The 12,722-nt window shown below is 61.6% G+C and overlaps 1 protein-coding gene across 5 annotated transcripts in view; it reads left to right on the plus strand.

Moving 5' to 3' along the window:
- The window catches only part of LOC138812540 (alpha-actinin-4), a 58,975-nt gene extending 46,295 nt beyond the window's left edge, over nt 1-12,680 (plus strand). The window contains exons 7-22 of one of the 5 annotated variants that reach the window (XM_070000533.1): nt 57-138; nt 802-887; nt 3,767-3,859; nt 4,328-4,558; nt 4,902-5,049; nt 6,839-6,989; nt 8,215-8,323; nt 8,443-8,583; nt 8,667-8,849; nt 8,952-9,086; nt 9,438-9,617; nt 10,085-10,231; nt 10,632-10,712; nt 10,954-11,019; nt 11,411-11,569; nt 11,655-12,680. In XM_070000533.1, the coding sequence (XP_069856634.1) occupies nt 57-138; nt 802-887; nt 3,767-3,859; nt 4,328-4,558; nt 4,902-5,049; nt 6,839-6,989; nt 8,215-8,323; nt 8,443-8,583; nt 8,667-8,849; nt 8,952-9,086; nt 9,438-9,617; nt 10,085-10,231; nt 10,632-10,712; nt 10,954-11,019; nt 11,411-11,569; nt 11,655-11,813 (2,151 nt within the window). In that variant the 3' untranslated portion in view covers nt 11,814-12,680. Of the gene's footprint in view, nt 1-56; nt 139-801; nt 888-1,800; nt 1,887-3,766; nt 3,860-4,327; nt 4,559-4,901; nt 5,050-6,838; nt 6,990-8,214; nt 8,324-8,442; nt 8,584-8,666; nt 8,850-8,951; nt 9,087-9,437; nt 9,618-10,084; nt 10,232-10,631; nt 10,713-10,953; nt 11,020-11,410; nt 11,570-11,654 lie in introns of all 5 variants that reach the window. The other 4 variants (XM_070000523.1, XM_070000516.1, XM_070000508.1 and 1 more) reach the window with 4 other exon arrangements.
- The last annotated feature ends 42 nt before the right edge of the window (nt 12,681-12,722 follow it).

Consider the following 12,722-nt stretch of genomic DNA (forward strand, 5'->3'; position numbering starts at 1 on the left):
CTCTGCCCCCTGCGTCCTGCTGATGGAGTTCTTCTCTTTCCCCATCCGCCTCCCAGGACGACCCAGTCACCAACCTGAACAACGCCTTTGAAGTGGCCGAGAAGTACCTGGACATCCCTAAGATGCTGGATGCGGAGGGTGAGTCCATCTCTTCCATTGCGTCACACGCGTCGCCCGAGGGCCTCCTCGTCTCTTCCGCCTGGCTTTGGGCAAGGGCGCGTGGACCGGCCTGAGATCAGGGGTCACTGCAAGGAGCCAACAGAGCCACCAAGATGAGCCGCGTGGACCTGGGTGCCCAGGACAGGCAGGCAGGCCTGCCATCCTGGGAGCCGTGGTGGGGACCACCCAAGCCCACACTGGCCAGATGCAGTCGGGGATGGAGCGCCTGAAGGGTCAGCTCTCTGGGATGTGTGGCCCGGGCGGGCTGGCTCCCAGCGCTCGCCACCCTGCCTGCCAGAGTGGAATGTTGTGTTTTTTCCCTTTTCTGGATTTCCTCCATTTCCCAGCCAGCACCCCTTCCTCCCCCCGCAAGCCATGACCTGTGGCTCCGGCCTCCCGTGGCCTCGGGAGTTCACAACACAGAGCCCCTGGAGGCCATGCTCAGCGAAAGGAAGCGGCCATTCCCACAGCCCCTGCTGTCGGAGACCGGGGGAGGGGGGGCAGGGGAGGAAAAGAGGAAGGGAGGGGCAGCCGAGCCCCTGCCACACAGGTGCCACCGAGGTCCTTCCCCGAGGCCTGGCCGAGCCTGCGCCCGCCCCACCCCCCTGCTCGGGCGGCTTAACCCTTGTTGTTCACTTGCAGACATCGTGAACACGGCCCGGCCCGACGAGAAGGCCATAATGACCTATGTGTCCAGCTTCTACCATGCCTTTTCGGGAGCGCAGAAGGTACCGGGCACGGAGGCAGGCCCTCCTCGCCGCCACTGCCCCACGCCGCCGCTGCGCTCGCCTCCCAGCTCACCTCATTTCTCTTGCAGACGGCAGTGGCTCTCTCTGACTGGAAGCCACTCCCACTCACTCCTGGGCAGAGCACTGCTCACCTCCGCAGCACATGCCCACAGAGCCCCTACTCAGTAGTGCCAGGCTGTGGGCCAGGGAGTGGGCACATGGTTAGGCCCAAGGCAGGCAAGCTCATGGCCAATCCCGTGGAGTAACAAGGCAGCGGAGGACAGGGGAGGTTGCCAGATGAAGATTAGGGCAAGTGCAAAGACCCTGAGGTAGGAATACGCTGGGCTTCGGAATCAGGAGAGGGTAAGGACGCAGGCAGCTCACTGGCCGGGAAGTAAACAGATGCGTCACACCCCGAGGGCCTCAGTACCTTCAGATTTGGGGGAGGGAGGGGGGATGTCTGGAGTTGATAATTGTTTGAGGCAGTCGTACTATGTAGGTAGTGCAAGTTGCCTTAAACTTAGAATTCTCCTGCCTCAGTCACCTGAGTGCTGGGATTACAGGTGTGAGCTCCATGCCTGGCATTATTAAGGGGTTCTATCTGAAGGCGGGAGATACACATGAAGTGATCCTACTTAGATTTTCGGTCCTCAGTTTGAGTCTGACTCCCCTAGCCCATGTACAGAGGCAAACCCAGGCCTGATAGACGAGGAGGCCCCTCGCTCACAACCTCGTCCCTCGTTCGCTGCAGGTGGGCAGGGAAGGACGCGGCCGCCCAGGCTTGAGCTGGGGCTGGCTTCCAGTCCCGAGCAAGCGCTATCCTCCTGCATGAGCCTCGGGCCCGCCGCCCGCGCGCCCTCCTGCCTCTTTCACTCTCTCTTGCCTCTCTCTCTTTCTCTCTCTCTCTGCACAGATATTGTGGGCACTCTGAGGCCAGATGAGAAGGCCATCATGACTTACGTGTCCTGCTTCTACCACGCTTTCTCGGGGGCCCAGAAGGTGAGCTGGGGCAGCGGACCCCACGCTGCTGTGCCTTGCACACTTGCCCGCTGTCACCTGGCATCCCACCATCTGTCTTGTCTGGCTGTCTGTCAGTCCGTCCATCCCTCCCTCCCTCCCTCCCTCCCTCCCTGTGCGCTCACAGTCCTGGTTCTCTTCTGAGAGTAGAGCTGCCTAGTGGAGCAGGGGTGTGCCCCAGGGTCTGCATGTGACAGCCCTGCCCCTCTGGGGAGCCCCCCCCATATCTGTGTGGAGACCGCCCCCCCCCCGCTGGCCAGATTTCCTGTTGGACAGTGGGTAGAGGAAGCATTGAATCTGTGAGCCCAGTAGGGCTCCTTAGCCCCCCTGGAGAAAGGAAAGGAAATTCAAGTTCTTAAAATTATACTGTGGCCAGCCAGTCACCCCGTGTGGTCACTCTACATGGCCTGGCTTGGCCTGCTCTGCTGTCTCTTGGGGTGTGGCCAGGCCCTGGGGTGGGGGTGGTAGGGTCCTATCAGCCCCTGGTTCAGAATTGTTCTCCAGTCGTGGGGCTGCCAGCAGAGGGCGCTGTCCAGCCAGGCCAGGGGCCGTCTGGTTCCGGGCCACATCACCACTTCACCATGTCATTAGCTGGTGGCTAGTGAGTTTTGCTTAAAGAACAGGCAGGGAGCAGGGAAGACCTGTGTCCATGCAGGGAGGAAGGCTGAGTGGAGACTGGCTCTTGGGAGGTTCCTTGCCACGACCCCTGACCAGCAGCGAGGCCGTGTTGCGCTCACTCCCTTCGGGCCCCTTCTCACACTGATTGCTTTCCTGTCTGAAATGCCCCCTTTGCATGGGCTGAACTTGGGAATGGAGGCCTCTAGGATCTCCGCAGGGGATTTGTGGGAGCAGGAAAGCCCAGGTCAGAGTGTGGGAAGATTCTGAGGTGGCTGGGCCCGGCAAGCTTGTTGCTGGCCATCCTGCAGGAAGCTCAGGGCCCCTCGGGGAGCAGAGTGCTATGACTTGGCCTCGGAGGACAGCCTTGCTCTGTCGATTCCTCAGTGACTTCAGAGGGGGCCTTTTGTTTCTGGTGGAGTGAACCCCAAGTCTCTGCCCTTAGCTGGTTTCTAGTCGTTAAAGGAACCACTCTGAGTTCTGATCCGGAGGCCTGTGGCTTTTAGTATACACACAGATCTGGGGGCGTCTGTGCAGTTGGGGGTCAGGAGCTGACCCCTGTGATGCCCCTGCCTCTGCATCCTGCCTGCCTCGCGGCCCCGCGTGTGGCCTGCAGCATGGTGCGGCCTGCGCCTCGGCCGCGGGGCCTCCCTCCCCGCTTGCCCCCGTGTGGTGCGTGGACGGTGGCGGGCAGTGCCAGCTCCCGAGCCTCCGGTTTTCCTCTCCGTCGCTGTAGACCCTCCTCACTATTTCTGTTCCTGTTCTGTTGCCGTTCCAACTCCTCTGGGACCCTTTCTGTGCTTCCTAAAAGGTACCTGGGCTCCTGTGTGACCCTCCACACCTCACCCTCCTGCAGGCTGCACCCCTGTAGTTGTGGACAGGGCTGGCTCTCCCGCCTCTCCCACTTGTGCCCCCCCCCAGCTCCTGAGGGCGCAGACCCGCCTGTGAGGGCTGAGGAAGGGGGCTGAACGCGCTCAGGGCACCAGCACCCCTTCTGCCCCCCCCCTCCAGCTGCCTTTCCGCCCAGGACATGGGACTGACCATCTCACCTAGCCGTGAGAGGTCTCCCCATCTTTCCTCTGTGCCCAGCTCTGTTCACGGGCTGCTCAGCCATCTTGCAGCTGCACGTCCTCTCCGTCCCCTCCTTGGGGAGTTGGTGTGGGCTATGGACTGTGCTTTCGAGGGGCGTGCTGGTCAGGAGGGAGGGGCTCCAGCCCCAGGCGGCCCTGACTTTGCCCCTGCTCCAGGCTGAGACCGCCGCCAACCGGATCTGCAAGGTGCTGGCCGTCAACCAGGAGAACGAGCACCTGATGGAAGACTACGAGCGGCTGGCCAGCGACGTGAGTGCTGCCCGCCCCCCCTCCCCCCCGCCCACAGCCACCCCGGAGTTGGACCCAGTCCCTGGGTGGCCTGTCATGTTTGGCTTCAGAAGGCAGAGGGTCAGACTGGCAGTCACCGTACCAGCGGGCTCTGGGTCACACACTGGAGATAGGACGATCGTTTCCCCTCGTGAACCACCAGCTCCTAGGCTAAGACTTGGTGAATCCCAGACATTTTGTGGCATGCTGTGGGCCTGTCCCGGTGTCACTCATAGTCCCTGAGCCTCTGGGTTCTTGAACAGCCAAACCTCGAGGAGCCAACAGCCCCAAGTCATGTGACTGCCTGAGGGGTGGGGTGGGGGACATATCTCCAGAAGTCTATGGGATCCCAACGGGGTAGGGAGCGGGGTGCCCTTGGGGCAGTGTGCAGCCCTAGCAGTGCACTGAGCACCGGTGCCAACGCCGCCCCGGCTTCTCGGGCGCCCACAGCTGCTGGAATGGATCCGCCGCACCATCCCCTGGCTGGAGGACCGCGTGCCCCAGAAGACCATCCAAGAGATGCAGCAGAAGCTGGAGGACTTCCGCGACTACCGGCGCGTGCACAAGCCGCCCAAGGTGCAGGAGAAGTGCCAGCTGGAGATCAACTTCAACACGCTGCAGACCAAGCTGCGCCTCAGCAACCGGCCGGCCTTCATGCCCTCCGAGGGCAGGATGGTGTCGGTGAGCGCCCTCCGGGGCCGGGGGCGGGCAGCACCCGTCCAGTGGTGGGGCTAGGTGCCCGCAGCACGGTAATCATGAGGCCCCACGGCCTGCGAGGCCGGGCCTCCCTCTCCCCCACTCCCTCCACACACAAGGACACCCAGAGCTTATCTTGGCTTGTGTGGCCGTTGGAGTTTGGGCCTCTCGCTTACCAGGAAGGGGCTGTGTGACCTGGATAAGGGTCCCTAACACTGGGAGCCTCCTCTGCGCCATCTCCATCCGCTTAGTGTCAGGACTCTGGCGCTGCACAGGCCTCCCGCCAGCTGCCTCCCCTGAGAGCCCCGTGTGCCTCCCCACCCCCCAGGACATCAACAATGGCTGGCAGCACCTGGAGCAGGCCGAGAAGGGCTACGAGGAATGGCTCCTGAATGAGATCCGCAGGCTGGAGCGGCTTGACCACCTGGCGGAGAAGTTCCGGCAGAAGGCCTCGATCCACGAAGCCTGGACTGATGGTGCGCCCCTCCCGCCCGCTCTGCCCAATGGCCCAATGTGCTCAAGCCTCAGAGGCCACCACTGGCAGCAGGGCTTTCCTAGGACACAGCCCATCCCTTCTGTGTGGCCTCTCTGAGGACAGCTCCCATCCTTAGTGGCTGTCGGCCTCCAGCGCCCTACCTGCAGGTGGCGCTCTCCGGCCACCTGCTTGTCCCGAAAGGGCAGCATTGCCTGAGAAAGCTAGCGCCATCTGCAGGTGGGTGTGGCTTAGCGGAGGCCTGGGTTCAAACCCTGAGCTGGCTGCGTGCGGGACTCCTCCTCGTGCTTCCGGCAGCCTCCCTCCCGCCTCCTGCCACCGCTTCCCAGCTGACAGCACTTCCTGGCCTACTCCCTGTGGCTTCCTGTGCCCCCCACCCCCGAAGCCCTCCTCACGTGGACAGGCCGCCCCACCCCTGCCCAGGGGAAGTGGGCAATGGCACAGGCCCAGGTGGCGCCCACATCACCTGGTGCCCTGGCTCTACCCAGAGCAGCCCTCAGCTGTGGGAAAACAGGGCCAGGCAAGGCCCTGTGCCAGGACGTGTGTTGGCAGTGGCGCGCTCTCGTGGGGGGGCAGGCTGGCCTTCAGTTACTTCACTTGACATCGCTCCCGGAGGTCCCTGGCCAGGGAGTGTCAGGTGGCAGATTTTTGCCTGTTTTCCTCAGAGCCCTAAGGCACATAAGGGCATGATTGTGCCCGTGCCCATCTCACACTAAGACGAACCTTCTGTCCTTGCCCACTCCCTTAGGGAGTTCCCCCCTGGGGAAGCTCTGTGCCCTGGCCCCATGAGGCCCCAGGAAGACACTTCCAGAAGGCAGCGGGACAGCTGCTGAGTCTAGGGCCCTGACCTGCCACAATCCAGAGCCCCCGGGGGGTCTCCCTGCTCCAGCAGGGTCCTGGGTTCTAGAGCAGTTCTGGATCACTCGTCCTGAAGATGGCTGAGTTGAGGAGGGTACCTGTTCCGTGCCCACCTTAAACACCCCAGTGACAGCCCAGTGCCACATGGACACCATTGCCCGCCTCGTCTTAGGGACGGGGGCCTGGGGCTCTGGGCACAGCTGAGGGAGATGAGAGCCCCTTGAGGAGCTTGAGTCCTGCTGGCCATCAGCCTGGCATTCCCTTGTTCCCTGCAGGGCGGCGGGAGCTTTTGTTCTGGTGTGTAATTAGCATGGCTCCAGGACTAATGACAGTGTGTATGCCTTCAAAGGGCCCTGCCTGCCCCACCCACAGCTCAGAGAAAGCCCAGGGACTGCATGGCGCTGCTGCCCACCATGCTGGGAACAGACGTCCACTGCCACCCCTCTCCTGGCCCTCTGGGGCCACCTTGCCTCCAGCACAGCCCCCCAGAAACCTGTCTTAACTTTTTTGCCACAGTGCCAAAGTCCAGTTCTGATGGCCTACTGATAAAGCACGCTGTTTAGAAGCAGGAGCTGAGTTTAGGCCTGCCAACTCCAATGTGTCTTCTAGCCGCATTCAAAACAATTGGTCCAGACCAGCCCAGGCAGGCAAGGCTGGGAGACTCAACATGAAGTACCAAAAAGCTGGAAGTGGAGCTGTGATTCAAGTGGTAGAGCAGCACTGGACTTGAGCAGGAAAGGACAGCATCCAGGCCCTCAGTTCAAACCCTAGGACCAGTACACACACCCATAGTTGGGCTTAGAGATTTCTTGGAGGGAAAGAAGGAAGGTTCCAGAATTGTTTAGGATGCCCCTGGTTGGACAGCCCCATGAGTGCTGTGCTGTTGTCCAAGTGCCCTCTGCCCCTCTCCCCAGGGAAGGAGGCGATGCTGAAGCACCGAGACTACGAGACGGCCACTCTGTCTGACATCAAAGCTCTCATCCGCAAGCACGAGGCATTCGAGAGCGACCTGGCCGCACACCAGGACCGTGTGGAGCAGATCGCCGCCATCGCCCAGGAGCTCAAGTGCGTGTGGGCGTCAGACCCCCGGGCTCCCCCACACCTCATGGCCAACCCCTGTCAGCCCCCTGTGGGGGAGCTGCTTCGCTTCCACAGTGGCACAGGCATCCTTTGTTCTGCTGGCCCTTCCCCGGGCAGATAAACTTGGGCACAGTTAGTACACGGCGCCCTGGAGCCGTGAATAGGGCCTCAGTCCTGCAGCAGCCCGTGGCAGGGAGGGCCCAAGGCAAAGGATGCCCCGGCCATTACTTCATGGAAAATGCACCAGCCTCCCAAAAATAGCCATCCGCTCCAAAATAGGATCCTTGGCTGGAGCTGCCCTTTCCACAGACATGCCCAGTGTTCTGCCCTCTGCAAGGAAAGGGCAGGGCCAGCTTCCGTCTGCAGATGCCCCCCCCCCCCCGGCTGTGGGCATTAGGACTGGGTGCACTAGACCCACTATAGACTCCATGGGACACTTGCTGGGGGCGGGGGGCTGCACAGGAGAGCATGGTACAGGTGCCCAAGACTACAAGGATATGAGACTGGCAGGATGCCCCCCCAACACACACCTAGGGGAGCCCCCGGAATTTGGGCCAGCCAGCCACGTGAAACCCACTCACGTGAAGCTAAAGCTGGCTCTGGGTGCTTGCCTGGAAGGAAGGTTGTTGAGGAGGTGTCACATGCACCTCTGGGATGAGCCTGCTGGGCTCATTTAATCCCCACAACAACCTGTGTCACATGGGGAAACTGAGGCATGGAGAGACCACAGGCCTGGTGAAAGATGACCCAGTTAGAGTAGAAGCTGGGGATGAAAGCATTTTCCTCCCAGTCCCTGCCTGCTCCGCTCCTCTGCCCTGTCCCGTCCACTGGTCTGGCTGCTCGCACTCTCCGCCCTGCACTCACTCCCTCCCAAACCTGCAAGGCTCAGAGCCTGCTGCACCAGGCTTCCAGAAGAGAGCACCCTCATGGGCAGGAGGGCCCGAGCCTCATTTACTGTTATTTCCAATATAGTAGTAAAGTAGTGCAGGCATAGCATCCTGGTCTCAGAATTAAAAAAAGAGGAGGATCCTAGAGTAGCACCCTGGGCTGCAGGCCTGGGCACGTGCTGCCCCGGCTAGGCCTTCTGCTCTGCGTCTTGAGTAGACCTGCCACAAACGTCCCCTTTAGGCTGGGTGCCACCAAGCCTGGCCCCCCCCCCCCCAGGGTTTTGGGTGCCACCAGGGCTCACTGCTGTCCATCTGTCCTGCAGCGAGCTGGATTACTATGACTCCCACAACGTCAATGCCCGCTGCCAGAAGATCTGCGACCAGTGGGACGCCCTGGGCTCCCTGACCCACAGTCGCAGAGAAGCATTGGAGGTGAGGGGGGAGGGGCAGGGCCACGCCCAGACCCAGGAGCTTCTCCCAGGGGCTGGGTAACTCCTCAGCACCTTGGCCTCTCCCCACTGGCAAGCTGATCTGCCTTCCCACCTTCTCAGAAAACAGAGAAGCAGTTAGAGACCATTGACCAGCTGCACCTGGAGTATGCCAAGCGGGCCGCCCCCTTCAACAACTGGATGGAGAGCGCCATGGAGGACCTGCAGGACATGTTCATTGTCCACACCATCGAGGAGATCGAGGTCTGCCCCCCTTCCCCCCTGCCCCACGCCAGATCCCTGGGGAGCCAGGCCGCCCCTTCATGCCTGCTCTTCTTCCCCACCAGGGCCTCATTTCGGCCCACGACCAGTTCAAATCCACCCTGCCGGATGCTGACCGCGAGCGGGAAGCCATCCTGGCCATCCACAAGGAGGCACAGAGGATCGCTGAGAGCAACCACATCAAGCTGTCAGGCAGCAACCCCTACACCACCGTCACCCCCCAGATCATCAACTCCAAGTGGGAGAAAGTGAGTCGGGCCCCCACCCCCACCCCCCACCCCAGAGGCAACGCTGGGCCCAGCCATGTGGGGAAGGGGCCCATCCTCACGCCCCCTGCTGGTGTCTCCCAGGTGCAGCAGCTGGTGCCCAAGCGGGACCACGCGCTCCTGGAAGAGCAGAGTAAGCAGCAGTCCAACGAGCACCTGCGCCGCCAATTTGCCAGCCAGGCCAACGTGGTGGGGCCCTGGATCCAGACCAAGATGGAGGTGAGGGCCCAGCAGACTGGTGTGCGTGAGATTGGCTGTGCCAGGCAGAAAGCTGCTGAGGGCTTGGTGGACTCAACTGGCCCTCCAGGGTGCTGTGCCGGGACTGTCATGGCTGCTGTGGGAGGGTTTACAGCAGGTGTCAGAGAGCGCTCTGTGCGCCAGGCCTCATAGGCCTCGATCTCCTCATCTGTCTGTCCACTCCGGACACGGCCCCGGCTCCATCCAGGCCACAGTCACCACTATGGCTGCTCTTGCCCAGGTTGGCGGGGCTCAGTGACGGCACAGGCCTTGCACGTCAGTACCCCACGGGGCCGCCCCTCCCCAGCCCACGTGTGCCTCCCCTCCCCACAGGAGATTGGCCGCATCTCCATCGAGATGAACGGGACGCTGGAGGACCAGCTGAGCCACCTGAAGCAGTACGAGCGCAGCATCGTGGACTACAAGCCCAACCTAGACCTGCTCGAGCAGCAGCACCAGCTCATCCAGGAGGCCCTCATCTTCGACAACAAGCACACCAACTACACAATGGAGGTGCACAGCCTGCCCCGCCCTGGTACCCTGGAAAACATTCTAGACTATGTGCACATTTGTAAAATGCTCCCTCCCCCTACCACCCCCCAGTCTTGCAGGGCAATCACCATGACTGCGCCCACCTTGAGCTACGTGTCTCTGGGGACCCAGAAGGGCCACATTTCTCACCCTGGGGTGGGAGCCAGGGACTCTGCAGCGGGTCCTGTTGGTAGCTGGATCTAAGCTGCGCCACAGACCGCCAGCCTGGCCTGTCCCCTAGAGAGCCATTGTTGAGCAGGCCGCGCATGTGCACAGAGCGCCTACATGAATCTTGGCCACTCATGCACACTGGTTGGCATGGGCAGCCCGGGTGCCGCAGTCCATCCCATGGATTTTAGGGGTGTAGGATAGCAAGGAGCTGTAGCCCCACACACACTGTGGGCAGCCCATGGCAGCCTCAGCCCATGGCCACGCCTGTTCCTCCACAGCACATCCGTGTGGGCTGGGAGCAGCTGCTCACCACCATTGCCCGCACCATCAATGAGGTGGAGAACCAGATCCTCACCCGCGACGCCAAGGGCATCAGCCAGGAGCAGATGCAGGAGTTCCGGGCCTCCTTCAACCACTTCGACAAGGTGAGCCGCCCCTCCTCTTTTTTCCTGTCCTGTCCTCCCTCTGTGTTGTCACTGTCCTCCCTCCCTGTTCCGGCCATGTGTGTAGTCTCGTGTTAGGGTCTGGGTGCAGCTATAGAGACCCTAAACAACATTGTGACCCTGTCCCCACCTGGCCTGCTCTGCTGGCCCCTCGTCCCCTGAGTCCCCAGGCCTCTGTCCTCAGTGCCTCCATCCTGTGTACCAGACACAGGCAGGACCAGGGTCCACACCAGCTCCTGGCCACCACCCCGTGTCTGTGATCGCCTCTAATTCTGTGTTTCCCTCCCCCGTGTCCTCCGCCCTCTGCATGCGGCCCGGCCCCTTCCCCACTCCACGGCCTGGTGGCATCGCCCCGCACACCTGCCTTCGATGGCCCCGGCAGGACCATGGTGGGGCTCTGGGGCCCGAGGAGTTCAAGGCCTGCCTCATCAGCCTGGGCTACGACGTGGAGAACGACCGGCAGGTACGCGCACGGGTCCCTGGACGTGGCATTAACCGCTCTTCTTTCTCTCCTCTCTCCTCCCGGCATCCTGCCCACCTCACCGGCTCTCGCCTCCTCCCTGCCCTCCTGTCTCTCACCTGTCCCCTTACCTCATCTCTCCCGGGGCCTCCCGTGTCCCTGCTCTGCACTGTCCTGTCTCCCCGCTGCGCGCACGGGGCGCCCCTCTGCCTCCTCTGCTATGGCTGCGTCCATCCGGGAGCAGAAGCAGACAGGCAGCATGGACTCCGATGACTTCAGGGCTCTGCTTATCTCCACAGGATACAGCCTGGTATGCAGCTCCCGCCCCGCCTCTGCCTCCGCTCCACTCGCCTCCCTCCCGCCCCTCACCTCCACCTCCTCCTCCTCCTCCTCCTCCTCCTCCTCTCCAGGGCCCACTTCCTCCTCCTCCTGTCCTCCCCCGGGACGCTCCTGCCTGCCTTGCCAACTCCTCTTCCTGCAAGCCTCGGGGCAGCGCCCCCCACTCCGTCTTTTCTCTCTCTCCCCTGCCCACCAGAGCTGACTCGAGTCTGGGGGTAGTGCACACCAACTTCCCATCTCCCGAGACTGGCGGGGGTGTGGCAGGCTGATCACTCAGCCCTATTCTGCCACTTGCCTTCCCGAGAGCAAGCCACTGGCACTGCCTGGCTAAGCCCCATCTGCCTGCCCGCCCCGCCCCGCAGGGTGACGCCGAGTTCAACCGCATCATGAGCGTGGTGGACCCCAACCACAGTGGCCTCGTGACCTTCCAAGCCTTCATCGACTTCATGTCACGGGAGACCACCGACACGGACACGGCTGACCAGGTCATCGCCTCCTTCAAAGTCCTGGCAGGGGACAAGGTAAGCAAGAGCCCACCGAGGCACTGGGACTGGGGAGGCCAGGTCGGCGCAGGGGTGTCGTGACTCCGTCCTGCCTGTACTCCAGAACTTCATCACAGCCGAGGAGCTGCGGAGAGAGCTGCCCCCCGACCAGGCCGAGTACTGCATCGCCCGCATGGCTCCCTACCAGGGCCCCGATGCCGTGCCCGGCGCCCTCGACTACAAGTCCTTCTCCACGGCCCTCTATGGCGAGAGTGACCTGTGAGGGCTCCTGACTCCCGGACCAAAGCCCCTCGGCCTCCCGGCGGGGCTGGGGGTACCCTGCCCCACCCCGACTCTTGTATCTATGCAAAGTCCTCTCTGTCGGTCCCTGGGGGCAGTGGGCAGAGAGGAGCTGGCAGGCTCTCTCCTCTCTCTGGCAGTCGGCCAGGGGCTCCCCCCCACACCTGGAAGGGGGACAGAGGCCAGGGTCAGCACCTCTGGTCTGGTAAATACGTACATTATTTTTAATCTTACGTGGAGGGGACAGAGGCTCCATGCCTCCCACACCCAGGCCAAAGCCCCACGTGCCTTGTCCAGGAACCGCCCCGCAAGGTCCAGCAGAGGGCGCTGCTGCTCCGCTGAACCAGACCCTGCCAGCTCCCTCTCCCCTCCCCAGTGGGACTCGATGGTGAGTGCCAGGCGCCAGGACCCTGCCATCACCCCCTTACTTTGTCTGGACTCCAGGTCTGTTTTTTTTTTTTTTCTAAGGACCAAAACCAACAAAATCATACAAAAAAAAATGAACAAGAAAAAAAAACCTATTAAAAAAAACCCTTCAGAGAATTCCTATTTACTTTATTAACTTACGGATTTATTATATAAATATATATTCACCTAGCAACGTATCTTCGCCTCTCTTGCTCTCTAATGAAGACATAGCTGATTGGCTGCCCGCCCGCACTGATCTTCCTCAGTGTCTGTGCTGGGCAGGGTCTGGGGGGACCTCCGGGGTGGAGGGGGCTGCTGGCCTGGCTGCCTGCTAGTTGATGGTTTTGCCCTCCTCTCCCCTCTTGAGTTTATTCTGATTTTCTTGGTTTCTGGATAAACCACTCTTCTGGGGACAGGATAATAAAACATGTAATATTTTTAAGATGGATTCCTAGCGTCCTCTTTCTGTGACGTCCATGCAAGG

This window comes from Dipodomys merriami, unplaced genomic scaffold (genome assembly GCF_024711535.1).
Source record: "Dipodomys merriami isolate MVZ:Mamm:240054 unplaced genomic scaffold, mDipMer1.0.p SCAF_106, whole genome shotgun sequence".
In the NCBI taxonomy this organism is placed as follows: domain Eukaryota; kingdom Metazoa; phylum Chordata; class Mammalia; order Rodentia; family Heteromyidae; genus Dipodomys; species Dipodomys merriami.